Source organism: Lacerta agilis, chromosome 10, assembly GCF_009819535.1.
Source record: "Lacerta agilis isolate rLacAgi1 chromosome 10, rLacAgi1.pri, whole genome shotgun sequence".
NCBI classification, from domain to species: Eukaryota; Metazoa; Chordata; class Lepidosauria; order Squamata; family Lacertidae; genus Lacerta; species Lacerta agilis.
In genome coordinates, this window is record NC_046321.1 from 11,072,496 (window position 1) to 11,085,981 (window position 13,486).

Below are 13,486 nucleotides of genomic sequence, written 5' to 3' on the forward strand. Positions count from 1 at the left end.
AGGCACTTCCCCCTCTGAAATCAAGAGGGGATTCTTCTCTCTCACCAGCCACAAAAAAGTGGGCCACACAACAGTCATTGCTCAATTTGTGTAATAAGAGGGGCCAGGAAATTTGTCTGGAAGTTGCCCTCACAATTTTAAAAAGTGCTTTCCCCTCTAATCCTGTAAGTGTCTGGGATGGCAGTTAAGTAGGTTAGGTAGTCAGGGTCAAAACTGAGATTGCGATGAATGCATGACTTACACCAAACATGGCACCCGCAGAGCCATCCCCACCCCTCCATTATATCTAGAAGAGTTTTTCGATATGTCGTGGCAGCAGCACAACCTTCCGTGACCCCCTGCTCACTGCCAGCCAATAACATAGAGCAGCGGCACACAAAATGCAGTGACATCACAACCAGATGTTCTGCCAGATGTTGGGGGAAAACGTAAGTGCAATTTTCATCATCAGCTGCTCATTATGCCATCTTGTTTAGTTTTACTGGTAAGAGAAGGCACTCTTTGCATGCTTAGGGGTACCCTTTTTATTATCACTTCACCTCCACAGGGATGAGTCCTGGTGCTCAGAGCAACTTCTGGGGCCAAGTTCAAGTCATTTTTAACTAACCTTGCTGCACACTCTTACGGAGCCAGGGAAAGTACAAAAAGCTCTGTCAGGGAAAGTACAAAAAGCTCTGGCATGGTGCTGATAATGCCAATGTTGCAGGTTCAATCCCCGTAAGGATGCATACTCCTGCATTGCATGGGGTTGAACTAAACTGTAAGCCTGACCGCATGGGGTGTCTTACTGATTGTTATAAGCCTCTCTGGGAGCATTTTCAGTGGGTAAAAATGCTCTAAGTAAATAAAGAAAAGCCAAGGGCCAAAAATCAGCTGCAGGGTACTGTGATTATAATGACCAGGAGGCTCATATGGACTTTTTCTTTTTTACTATCACTATTTGTAACACATGGGGATATATTTCCAGGACCACAGTAGAGGAGCAATAGGTTAAGTCATATGCTATGGTCTCAATCAAGACCAGTGATAGTTATTTAATGTCCAAGAATCAGGTTATTCCAATAAGTTGCTCCAAGGAGGCATAGGCAGGGCTGGGGTTTTTTTTTATGTGAACATTCAGAATCTGTGACATCACACAGGATCTGACATGCTGAGAAGGATCAGCTTCTGTTAAAAACAAACAGCTTCTTCCTTATGATTGTTTAGAATGCATCAAATAAAGCTCAAAAAGAGTGTGCTGAAGACCTGTTGTGCATTTTGTTTTACTGGATGTTACCGGGTGAGAGAGGAATGAGAGGTCTGTTGTGTTCAGAAGCAGTAGCTTAATGCTCCGGGAATATTTAGTTTTGGTCTCAAGCTAATATAACTCTGTGCACTGATAACTGGAGAACAGTGATCACGACAAAGCCTCTGCAATCTAAATAGCTAATGTTTGGGTAAACAACAACATCATCATCAACAACAGTTTTATATCAGCCTTCATCCGAGGATCACAGGGCAGTTTGCAATAAAAAAATAACCCCCCACAAAGGTACCAGTGATCAGGGATCTTTGCTTTCCAATGCTTATCACAATCTACCAAGAGGTGTACAACAACTACGCATGGTGTAGAGAAAGCAGACAGAACAGTTTTTCTCCTTCTTTCATAATACCAGAACTTCAGAAGATCCAAGAAAGCAGAAATGTTGAGAGATTCAGGAAAGACAAAACGAAACACTTCTTCACACAACGCATAGTTTTAACTATGGAAATAGCTCCCCAAAGAGGCACTGATGCTACTATGGTCTTCCTCCACAGTCAAAGGTGTTGTGCCTCTGAATACCAGTTGATGGGAATCACAAATGGGGAGAAAGCTGTTGTGATCAGGTCCTTCTCATTAGGCGTCTGGCTGGCCACTGTGAGAACAGGATGCTGGACTAGATGGGCCATTGGCCTGATCCAGCAGCGCTCTTCTTCTATCCTCAAGCTAATACTTTCGGCCATCTTGAACTCAACTGGCCTTCCAAGTCAAACCTATTTCCTGCACCTTCCACTTCTTTGCCCTCCCTGTTCATGAGACAAAACAGTATGTTGCGAGAGGGGCCTGGACTTCAGTAAGCTTGATATTTTATGCACGGAACAGATGGAGGAATGGAGAACTCTTCCCCAACTGGGTGCCCTCCATATGTGTTGGGCCACAACTCGCGTCAGATCCAGACCACACGGGGAATGGTCAGGTGTGATGGGAATTGGAGACCACCCTGTTGGGGAAGCCTGGCATGGAAGCTGAGGCTTGCCGCCATCATCTCCCTCCCTCTTTCCTTCTATATATTCTGTATCCTGTCCGGCTGCATCAACAGGGCTTTTGCTATGCAAATCTGGAACAGTGAAGCCGAACCAACAATGCATGTCTGAACCCCAAGTTCTATGTTTTCCTCAGCTGTAAATTTGTCTCCCAGACAGGATACTTTAACACAGCTGCACTTCTTTCCCCTTACAGATGTGACATTTTCTTGAAAGTGTGTTTTCAGGGTTTTCGCTCCCCCCCCATGCCCCTTGTCCTGGCCAACAGCTCTCAATTTCCAGTGTTATGAAAGTGGCAGGGAAAGGCAGCAGCGAGTCCATTCACACACTCAGCAAGGGGCAGAAAAAGAAGCCTGCGCTGTGAAAATTCACAGGGGAGCCGGGGGCGAGGATGAAATACAAGGAAACCAAGGAATTCACACCATGAGAAAGGCAGTAGAAGCATGGCTTTTTTAAAAAAAGGTGTGTGTGTGTGTGTGTTTCCTATTGCTCTAGCCCAGGGTTCAAATCCTTTCTCAACTAGGAGGTTCGCAAGATGAATAATTTCCTACCCAACCTCCAATGAGGAGATACCCTGTTTTCGCTAAATGAGAACTATATTAAGTCAGAGCTGCACAATCTCCATTTTTTTAAATGGCAGGGCTGGGGGACCTCCAGGTGCTGTTAGGCCTATTGGACACCCATCATCATCCCTGACCGTGGACCATGCTGGCTGAGGCTGACAGGAGTTGGAGTCCAAAAACATCTAGAGGGCCACATCTAGGTTCCACACAAGATCCATGTCAGCTTCTACATGAACCAACAAAGATCAGCAGCCAGCTATAGTAGCAGGCACTAAGTTTTATTAAATTTATTATGCCTTTCCTCCTCCAAGGACCTCATTGTCATCTCACTCTCTCCTCCCCATCACAACAACTCTTTGTGGTAGGTTAGACTGAGTGGGACTGACTGGACAGAAGCTTCATGGCTGGGTGGAGATATGGTCTCAGGCCACCTCACTCTTAGCCAGAAACTCTAGCCACTACACCAGTCAAGAGCCCCAGATGAAGAGTACAGGAGCCTGGCGTTTCTGGGGTTGTGGTTTTTGTTTTTGTTTTTTGCTGTGTGTCATCTAACATGACTCATAAGACAAACTCACAAAACATGCATGACAGCCCGACGTCACCAGCAGCTTAGCCTCCGTGTCAGCAAAAGGTTTTGCTCCCAGAGAAGCTTGAATAACACTATTTTCAAATCCAGCTCATCTCCCCAACGTATGTATTTCCAAAAAAAGAAGAAGCATGTTTTTTCCCACTTGGACCAAATACTTCAAGGATCACCCAGGCATAATACGTATTGACAGCATGGAATAGAGCTTTTTTAAAATAAATAAATAAATAAATAAATAAATAAATAAATAAATAAATAAATAAATAAAACAAACACCAAAACACCCATCTTGTTACATTCAAACACACACACCCTTGCAAAAGGGCTTATTAGGGCTTTCTTCTTTCCCTTCTTTGAGTCAGTGTGTGGATTACATAAATAAAGAAACTGGCAGAGTCTGAACATTGCAGGAGAAAGATAAATTGGAGAAGCCCAAATAAAATTTCTTAAGCCCCATATCAGCGGCTCAAGGTGCCCCTCCTATTATTTCTTATTCCATCCTCACCCCAGTCTTCATCCCAATCTCATCCCAAGGTACTCAGGGCGGCCTGAATGGTTGCCTCAAAACATCCCTGTGAGGCAGATGATGGTGAGAGGCAGTGACTGGACCAAGGACCTCCTCAGAATGAGAGATGGAGACATACCCCTACAGCCAACAAAGCTCAGTTCAAAGCATATCCAAGTATTGAACTAGGCAGTGGCGGAGGAATGCTCTCTGGCACCCGGGGTGGCGCAGCCCGTATGGGCTGTGCATGTGTGGCATCCCGCGCGTGCGCACTCCGTACGGAATGCCGCACATGCGCACTCCGTATGGGCTGTCGCTCGCACACGGTGGCTGTATGGGCTGCCACTTGCACGGCGACCATACAGGCTGCTGCGCGAGTGGCATCCCATAGGGACTGTGCACGCACGGCAGCCCATACAGACGCCCATATGGACGGCGTGCAAAAGTGTCAGCCTGTACGGACGCCACTCGAGTGACGCCCATACGTACTGCGTGCGCCCTCGGCTACTCTACAGCTGGGGGGAAGCAGGGGCCATCTTGTCACCCTTCCCAGAGTGGCACCTGGGGCACACCACCCCCTCCGCCCCCGGAACTAGGTAAAGGTAAAAGGACCCCTGGCAGTTAAGTCCAGTCACGAATGACTCTCTCGCTTTACTGGCCGAGGGAGTTGACGTTTGTCCGCAGACAGTTTTTCCGCGTCATGTAGCCAGCATGACTAAGCCGCTTCTGGCACAATGGAACACCGACACCAGAGCAGCACATGGAAACGCCGTTAACCTTCCCGCCAGAGTGGTACCTATTTATCTACTTGCACTTTGATGTGCTTTCAAACTACTAGGCTGGCAGGGAACTAGAGGGGACGTTAATTACATGATCTCTGACCATGCTTCCTGCTCTCTTGGGTAGAGGATACAGCAGGGTGTGGGTGTGGGTGTGGGGGTGTATGTAGAAAGGTGTGCAGCAGAGGTAGAATTTAAATTCATTGCCCTATCCATGTTTTTTTGCCTCTGGCATGTGGCCCCTGCAAAGAGAATGCGGCCCTCTGAATGGAAAAGCCCCACCTCACCCCTGTTCCAAGCAGAAAAGGTGGCAGAGAGAGCAGGCAGGTGCAACACTTGGGAACTGAACTGCCAAGAGAATTCTTGGGATACTGACCTTGTCTGTCCTGCAGTTATTCAGACCCAAGTTGTTTGCCACAGCGACCTTCCCATCGAGCACCTGTTGCTCCCGCCGTAGCTGCTCCTTCATCTGCCGAGCCTCCTGGATCGCCTTGGTAACAGCATCGTGGTCATTTAAGTACCCTGACGATGTGATAGAGGAAAGGATATCTAGGCACGGGATGGAGGGGAGAGAGGAGACACAAACAGAAGCAAGGTTACCAGGAAACATTGCAAGCGATTATCATCAAAACACTCAGGTGGCCTTTTTTTAAATGGACGCTGGGCAATGAGCAAACTCATCAGTTGCTAGTGCCTCAAATTAGGGATGGAAATACCCTGTGGCATAAATGGACGTGTATTTGATCCGTTCTGCAGTCAACATATGGAAACAAAAGATCATCAGTGGTATCGGGAGGCTTTGAAAAAAAAGTTTTGAGGATGCTAAATAACTACTTTCCCTCGCTTGGCCAGATAGCACAAGGAAATTGTTTACTGTGTGCAAGATCAAACAAACAAACAAACAAACAAAATGAATTTTACTCTCCTTTGGCAGCATGCCACTATTATTCCTGTTTTATAGACAAAACAGGGTGCTGAAGCTAGGAAAGAGACCTCCAAGAGCACCTTAAGAGACTACAGAGCCGTAACAAAAGCCCTGGATTATGGGTCAGTCCAATGCTTGCCGTACTCCGAGTAGGCCCACTGAAATTAATTGGCATGGCCATACTCCAAGAAAACCTGAGGGCTGCATTCCTAGAGAGTAATCTCTTGTGGGCTGTTGTGATGGGTTGGGCAAAAAAAGAAAAAAGAAAAAAAGATGGACTGGCCACTTTTCTCTCCCTTTGATGCCCCCTTTCCTTCTATCTCCCTTTTTTGTTGAATGCTCTCCCTAGGGAGGCTCACCTGGTACCTTCATTGCATAGCTTTAGGCGCTAGTTGAAAATGTTTGTCTATAACCAGGCCTTTAGCTGATAAACATTCTATGGGCTTTTATTTTATTTATAACTTTCATTTTACAACAAACAAAAAGCAAAAACAAAAAAAGCTTTAAAATCAAGTTATTACATATATCATATTTCGACCCCTCCCCCTCTTTCTGCAGTTCCTTATATTTATAATACTTTTTTACTGCATTTCCAAATTAAACCTATTTGTTATTTATCACATATAACCAACAATTGCTTAATATCACTGCAGGTTTTTACCTTAATCCTGCTAATGTCTTAATCTGTTTGCAGACCTTCCAAATGGGACGTGTTATTGGTTTGTTTCTGTTTTTTGTTTTATTATGTGTTTTGAGTTCAAATCCTGTATTTTTATATTGTGAACAAACAACAACCCCACACCCCACTTCGGACACCTATTTTCTCTCCATCTCTTGCTCTGCCCTCCAGGAAGCCGTCTGGAACAGATTTTGGGGGCACACAGGGTGAAGGAGAGGAAGTCCCATTCCACAAGTGGAACTCTGCCAGAGTGTTCTGAGCCAAACACTCATTAAACTGGGCACCGAGCAAGCAGTCCAGGGGAGCCCATTCCAGTGTTTGGGTAGCACTCCCCCAACGGCCCTTTCCTAACCTCTGACCACGGGCAGCGGCCCTTTGCAGCCTGCTCACCTTGCCTTGCTAATGCTACTTATAATCTAAGTCCACTGGGATAGGAACTAGGTCAAGTTCTGTACAGCGCCTAGCACGCCTCGTTGCTGCAGCAAACGAAATCCCATGCAGCAAAAAACTGGAGCTATAATTACCTTTCTCTGAGCAGAGCTTATTTAATTGCAGCCGGGGGGGGGGGTAGGGAGAAGAGAAAATCAAAATATCTTACACCCATTTCCTTAAACCTCGCAAATCCCTTAATAAACCGCAGGTGACGGTGCTTTTGCTGTAAGATACGGCGGCTGAGCAGATAAATCTCAGCTATGGAACGTCACCCGCAGGCACACAAACACACACACACACACACACACACACCTCCCCACGCCACCTGTCACTCAGAAACACATAAGGCACCATAGTGCCATGGACTTTAGATTCCCGCTCTGCTAATTCTGGGTCAGATGTTTATTCCTTGGCTGCAGTTCACACACACACACACACACACACACACACACACAGAGTTGGGGAATAAAGACCTTCAGACCCCAATCTATTCAGACAGATGGGGAGGGGGAACCAAGCCTAATATCGGCCATTTCTCTACCTGCCTCTCCATCTCTCTTAACCTGGTGACTGTCTCTAATATCTTTTAAAGCTAGGGCATCGAAGTTGCTTGCTTATTTATTTATTGCATTATATATATATATATATATTTCCCTTCCAAGAGCATCCTTGAAAACTGCAGTATGAAATTGCCCGGAAAGGGGGCTTCTGTTTGTGACATGAGGCTAAATCTAACCAGATCCATTGGTGAATTGTAACAGATGGAGGGGCTGTTAGACAGAAGGCTGGCACTAATCACACGCAAAATGACCGGCTTGCCTCAACATGTTCCATGGATTCCAGCAAACTTTACACCCTAATCCATTTTTAGAACAAAAAACATCTGGGCCATAAATCCTCTAATCTGCCAAAACACGCTATTAAATCCCATGATTTGTTGAAAAACACTAAGATTAAAGAAAGGAAATATAAAATGGCTAACTGCCGCGTTTGGAAAGTGTTATTAATACTCTTTTCTTTTGTCTCAATTATGAATGTTCTGTTCCTAAAGAGCCTTGTCTAATCATGTCACATTACACATCCTTGCCGTATTGCTTGCGCCTTTCTATCTGATCTGCCGATTGCCAAAGAATGTACAACATTGTCTCCTCGCGCTCCGCTTTGAAATGTTACGGGGAGAGAAGCTGGTGTCAGGTTCGTCTGCGGCGGCACTGCTGAGAGGTTGTTGGGTTCCTGCTGGTGTGTGTGTGTGTGTGTGTGTGTGCTTTTAAACGCTTCACAAAAAAATAAAATTGTTTTGAAAGCAACGGAGTTTGGCAATTCCCGCTTCCTTGGGAAATCAAAACCTAGGCGCTTGGGAAGCCTCCCAGTTTGAGTGGGCAGAGGAAGCTTTGGTTAGCATTGATCTTCGCATTGAACGTAGTGAGGGGGTAGCTGCAAAATTAGGTGCAAAATTACAGCAAAATTAGGTGGCACGATGTGCTGTATCAGATGGAGCAGGCATTCCTTGAATGCTTCAGGTTTGCTTAAGGGGGAAAAAGACACCTAACCGCAAGTACAGTGGAAGGCTAAGATATCAAGGAAGCCTGTTCCTTTGTGAGCTAGCTTTCTACAAGCACTTGCATTCGCTCTTCACATTTGAAAAGAAGATCCCACTATTCCACTGCACTGTAAAGTGGTGTCATCCTTTCTATTGCATGTGTAGAACAGGCCTGAGCTATTTATTTTCGGGGCTACTATTTTTAAATTCTCTCCAATATGAAAAAACAAAACAAACCCCCCAACTGCCTGCATGTAATAAACTAGCACATCAGGGAGAGGCTGAACAAAACCCTAAAACTAAGATTGAGCCCAGGACAAATTGAAAAGGGAAGCCTTTTTGAGTTTGTGGAAGATTGTTATCTAGTTGTTAGTGTATGATGTTTATAATTATTATTATTATTTCGTTATTAGCCTTGGTGAAATATGCTAGTATCTGGAATGCCTGAGTTTCTTCCTTTTCTTAATTGTATTAATGAATTTTCACCTAAGTAAATTTAAAAAGTGGGATAGGAATCCACCTTTAGTCAACAGAATGTACTATCCTCAAAAATCTCCATGTTTGCCTCCTTATTTATTTTCCTCAAGAATGAATATTGATAGATTTATGGGAAAGTAGATATCTATAATATGCTCGGATGCAAATGTTAATAAAATGCCATTCCCCCCCCCTCTTATCTTCCTTCTTGTTATATTTTTTTTTGTTCTTTGATAAAAATGAATTACAAAACAAACAAAAAACCTACTTCTCTACCTCATTTTTTTCTTTAAATGTGGGACAATATTCATTGCCCACACTCCTTCATTCCAAAGCAGCATTCGCCTCAAACCTCTAGATATTTTGCTGGCTGGAGCAAATGGAAGTTGTCACCCAAGACATCTTGAGGGTACCAGGTTGGCAAAAGCTGGTCTAAAGTCCAGCTGTTGACCCTCTTAGTCCACATTGCCATGTTATGCTTGCAAGGTGGAAGTCTCTACAGTGTGCTACTTTCACACACTGTGCAGGGAATGTCGGAGTGTGGCTGCTCCCTGCTGCAGCATTGCATCTGGTGGAAAGTGGGACAATGCTGACCTAAGAAGGCACACACTTTCCCCACATGGCCTGGGGCTTCTGAGCAGGGCTGAAGGAAAGGTAACCTACCCAAGGGGGCCCTCAATCCACCATCACAATCTGCACAATGCACAGAACAACTCTTAAAAGCTGTCAACGGAAGAGACGGGTTGCAGGGAATTAACTGGAACGCAGAACTCGTATTTCAGGAAGGCTGCGGCTCTGGTCGACATTTCGGAAATCGTGTCCTCCTCCCAGAGAGCATGCGATGCGGTGAAATCATCAAGACTGACCTCACCGCTGTTGTGAGTAGGAGCGACTGGATAGCCACAACAACCCGATTGGTGGTCCCTTGGTTGCTGGGCTAAATCTGGCCAATGGGATCGTTTCATGCATTAACGAGGGACCTATATACAGCTGCACGTTGCTTTGAGCTTCCTCTTTTCACCTAACCCGCCCTCCCTCCCTATATGGTGCTGGAGGAGACTCTTGAGAGTCCCATGGACTGCAAGAAGATCAAACCTATCCATTCTCAAGGGAATCGGCCCTGAGTGCTCACTAGAAGGACAGATCCTGAAGTTAAGGCTCCAGTACTTTGGCCACCTCATGAGAAGAGAAGAGTCCCTAGAAAAGACCCTGATGTTGGGAAAGATGGAGGGCACAAGGAGAAGGGGACGACAGAGGATGAGATGGTTGGACAGTGTTCTAGAAGCTACTAACGTGAGTTTGGCCAAACTGTGGGAGGCAGTAGAGGATAGGCGTGCCTGGCGTGCTCTGGTCTATGGGGTCACGAAGAGTCGGACACGACTGAACGACTGAACAACAACAACAAATGACCTTGCTATGCTGTCGTGGGTCATCTGTTTTTGGGTCAGGGGCCCAATAGGAATTTTCCCATTCGGCTGATTGGCCGGTGCCACTTGGGTTTCGCTTGCCATGTAGCAAATCGCCACAACTTTGTAAGGTTTGGTGGTGAGGCATTGGTTCAAGGTGTGGTCGAGGGGAGGTTGTCACACCTGCCCCTCCCATGCGCAAAAGATATTCCATTAAAGGAATCCAGGGGCTCGCCTTGCTTTTGTCTGATCCCCTTCCAGGGTTTAGTGCCACGCCAGAGCCCCTGGGAGCATCTGGGGTTTGCTTGAGTCTGAGTCTGGTCCAATGCTGCCCCAGGATGTTTTCCCTTACTGACATCTGCCGGAGTCCAGGCGTCAGTGCTGCGGTCAGGTGCAGCTAGTCGGGAACCAATGCCTAAGCAAACCACTCACCATCTGTAATCAATAAAGTTGTGGCCAAAATTATGCCAATAACCTTAAACTAAATTCCGTGTCAATTGTGTCTTGATTTATTGGAGAAGGTCTTGGAATCTTAACACGCAACACCTCAAAATCCCCCCAGGATGTGCAGAGAAGGGAGTCCTGCTTTACAGAACCATCACGAACTGATCTTTGAGACCGTCATAGGATACTTCAGGAGGAGCAGGGTGCTCCCCCCACCCCCCACATATGTAGGGCAGAAGCCATTTAGAGCTATTACAGGTAGTTGTACCAAATGCAGAGTCTTGATAGGAATGCTTTAAATTCCACCAAGATGGAAATGCTGTTGGCAGGTGGTTTGCCAATTTTTGGAGACAGTGCCGCATCTGTTTCTGATGGGGTTTCACTTCTGAAACTTCACTTTAGAGTGCATGTGTAGGAAGCCCAAGCGGGCTACCAAAATATCACCTAAGGCTGGTGTGATAGATATGACCTCGGCCGGCCTGGCCAGTTTATGGATCACTATTTTGGCTATTTGGATCACTATGATGAATTGTATGCGAGGGTGCCGTTGAAGATGGTTCAGAAGCTTCAGGTAAAACGAAATATGGCAGCTGAGTCACAAACTGAGCATAGGCGCATGCAGGAAATCGTGGCAATCTTTAAAATGCTACTAAGAAGTTCCTCAAAGACTCTTCTCCAGATTCTGTGTTTGGAAGTGAAACCAGTGATGATCAGTGGCAGGAATGTTTCACTTGTAGTGTGTGCCGACTCTCAAATGCTGTACCTAGAGAGGCTCAAGTCTGATTATTTTTGGCACCAGGTGAGAAGATATTTCTTTCTGCCTGGGCATTTTTGTTTCTGAGCTTTACGTATTGTTTGGATCTGCCTTCTACTGTTTTGCACTCTTCCTCTCTTGTTTATTTTAATGTGATTGATTATTGTGTCATTTTTTTGTTATTCTTTTAGTCTTACGTTAGCTGCTCTGAGAGCCCAATGTCTTAAGAGAATAGAAACAAATAAGATTGTGAGGTTCGTGCAATGGTGCTTACGAGTGACGAAGCAGGAACCCAAACAGTCTTTTGGCAGTTTTATTGTGCAAAACTATTTACAGTGCAGAGCTACGAAAAGCATGTCTGTCTTAGTTGCTGGCAGAATCCGAGAGTGGCCCCTTCTGGCTCCTTCCCCAACATAAGAGCTTCGGCACCCCAAATCTCCTCCTACCCTCTTTGCGTTTCACCCCTCTGTGCAATTGGGGTGCCGGAACTGGCTTGCCTCCCTCCTGACCAGCCGGACGAGGTGAGGTGCTGGGGCTCTCAGCAGTATCCCTGAGCCCTCTCCTCTCCCGGCTGGCCCCTTCCCCTTCCTCCCCACTGGAGGTGTGGCTGCTCTTTGCACTGGAAGAGCTGCTGCTGCTCAAAAGGCGTAGGGGCTCCCTGTAAGCTAACGGATCCTCTGTTCCCCTCAGTGGGCCAGGAGGCAGTTCCCTGACATAGATCTTTCTGGGCTGAGAATTAACAAGGAAGATGGCTGACAGTAATTTACTATGTTGTATTTTGTATATGCATATACAGGTGAAACTCGAAAAATTAGAATATCGTGGAAAAGTCCATTTATGTAAGCAATTGTTTTCATTAGCTACTGCAGTTTAATATATGAGATAGACTCATGACATGCAAAGCGAGATATGTCAAGCCTTTGTTTGTTATAATTGTGATGATTATGGCGTACAGCTGATGAAAACCCCAAAGTTGAAATTGTTAATTTGGGGTTCTCATCAGCTGTACACCATAATCATCACAATTATAACAAATAAAGGCTTGGCATATCTCGCTTTGCATGTCATGAGTCTATCTCATATATTAGTTTCACCTTTTAAGTTGAATTACTGAAAGAAATGAACCTTTCCACGATATTCTAATTTTTCGAGTTTCACATGTATGTTGCTGATGTTGCAAATGGACAGTAAAGGGTTTTGAGACTTGGTCTTCTAACTAAGGATGGAAAGATCTGTCAATTCCAGTTCCCCCAGTTCCTCATTTCTGCAGTCTTAAATACAGTTCTCCCCAAGTTTGCAGCAATTTTCAATTTCTTTACTTTATATTTTTAAAACCCTCATGGCAATTCTGCATCATTTTAGTGTCAAATTCTCCTAATACCTTTTCACATGCAGTTTTGACTAATTTATTCTTGCAAGCAATTTTCCACAATACAATGGATTTTTGTACATTATTACTACCAATATCTTTATGTTTCTACTGCATTCTTTCTCTTAATACATGTATTCCTGTAAACACTGTTTGGTTGAAGAGCTGCATCGCAAAATTCTGTTAACTGTGAATTTCGGCAGACAGCTGTGTTTTGGTTTGCGTACTGTTTCTGAAAGTATGAATTTGATAGATTTGGCTTTAAAAGAGAACTGAATTGACTTTCTCCCTCATTCTGCTTCTAACCATCTCCTCCTGACTGTAACTCAAACAGCAACCTGGCAGCAGCCAGAGATTCTCCAAACTTAAAGGGAAGAAGAAGAAGAAGAAGAAGAAGAAGAAGAAGAAGAAGAAGAAGAAGAAGAAGAAAGAGAAGAAACTCCAGGCTCCATTATCGTGGTCGGCACACACCACGATCCCCTTCAGTAACCTCAAAAAGTCCCTTTCTATATCTGTCTCACAAAGATATACGGTGGCGAAGCCCATGTCATTAACAATAACTTAAATATGTTATCTTTTGGTCCACAGTTTCCCATGGTTTATTAATGGTATAACACATTAATTCTCCTTACAAGAGTGACCTTTACAACTCCAGTCATCCTCACAGCTTTTATCCAATTACATTATCACTCATTACAGGTACAGCCTTTCAAAATCTACATTTCACTGAGAGGGAGGGAGGGA

At 45.0% G+C, this 13,486-nt stretch overlaps 1 protein-coding gene across 8 annotated transcripts in view; it reads right to left on the bottom strand.

Annotated features, from left to right (window-relative positions):
* SOX5 (SRY-box transcription factor 5) overlaps positions 1 to 13,486 on the bottom strand; it is a 580,304-nt gene that overhangs the window by 36,351 nt on the left and 530,467 nt on the right. For all 8 annotated transcript variants that reach the window (XM_033161787.1, XM_033161788.1, XM_033161792.1 and 5 more), the window contains one exon: positions 5,093 to 5,265. In XM_033161787.1, coding sequence (XP_033017678.1) covers positions 5,093 to 5,265 — 173 coding nt within the window. The remainder of the gene's footprint in view (positions 1 to 5,092; positions 5,266 to 13,486) is intronic.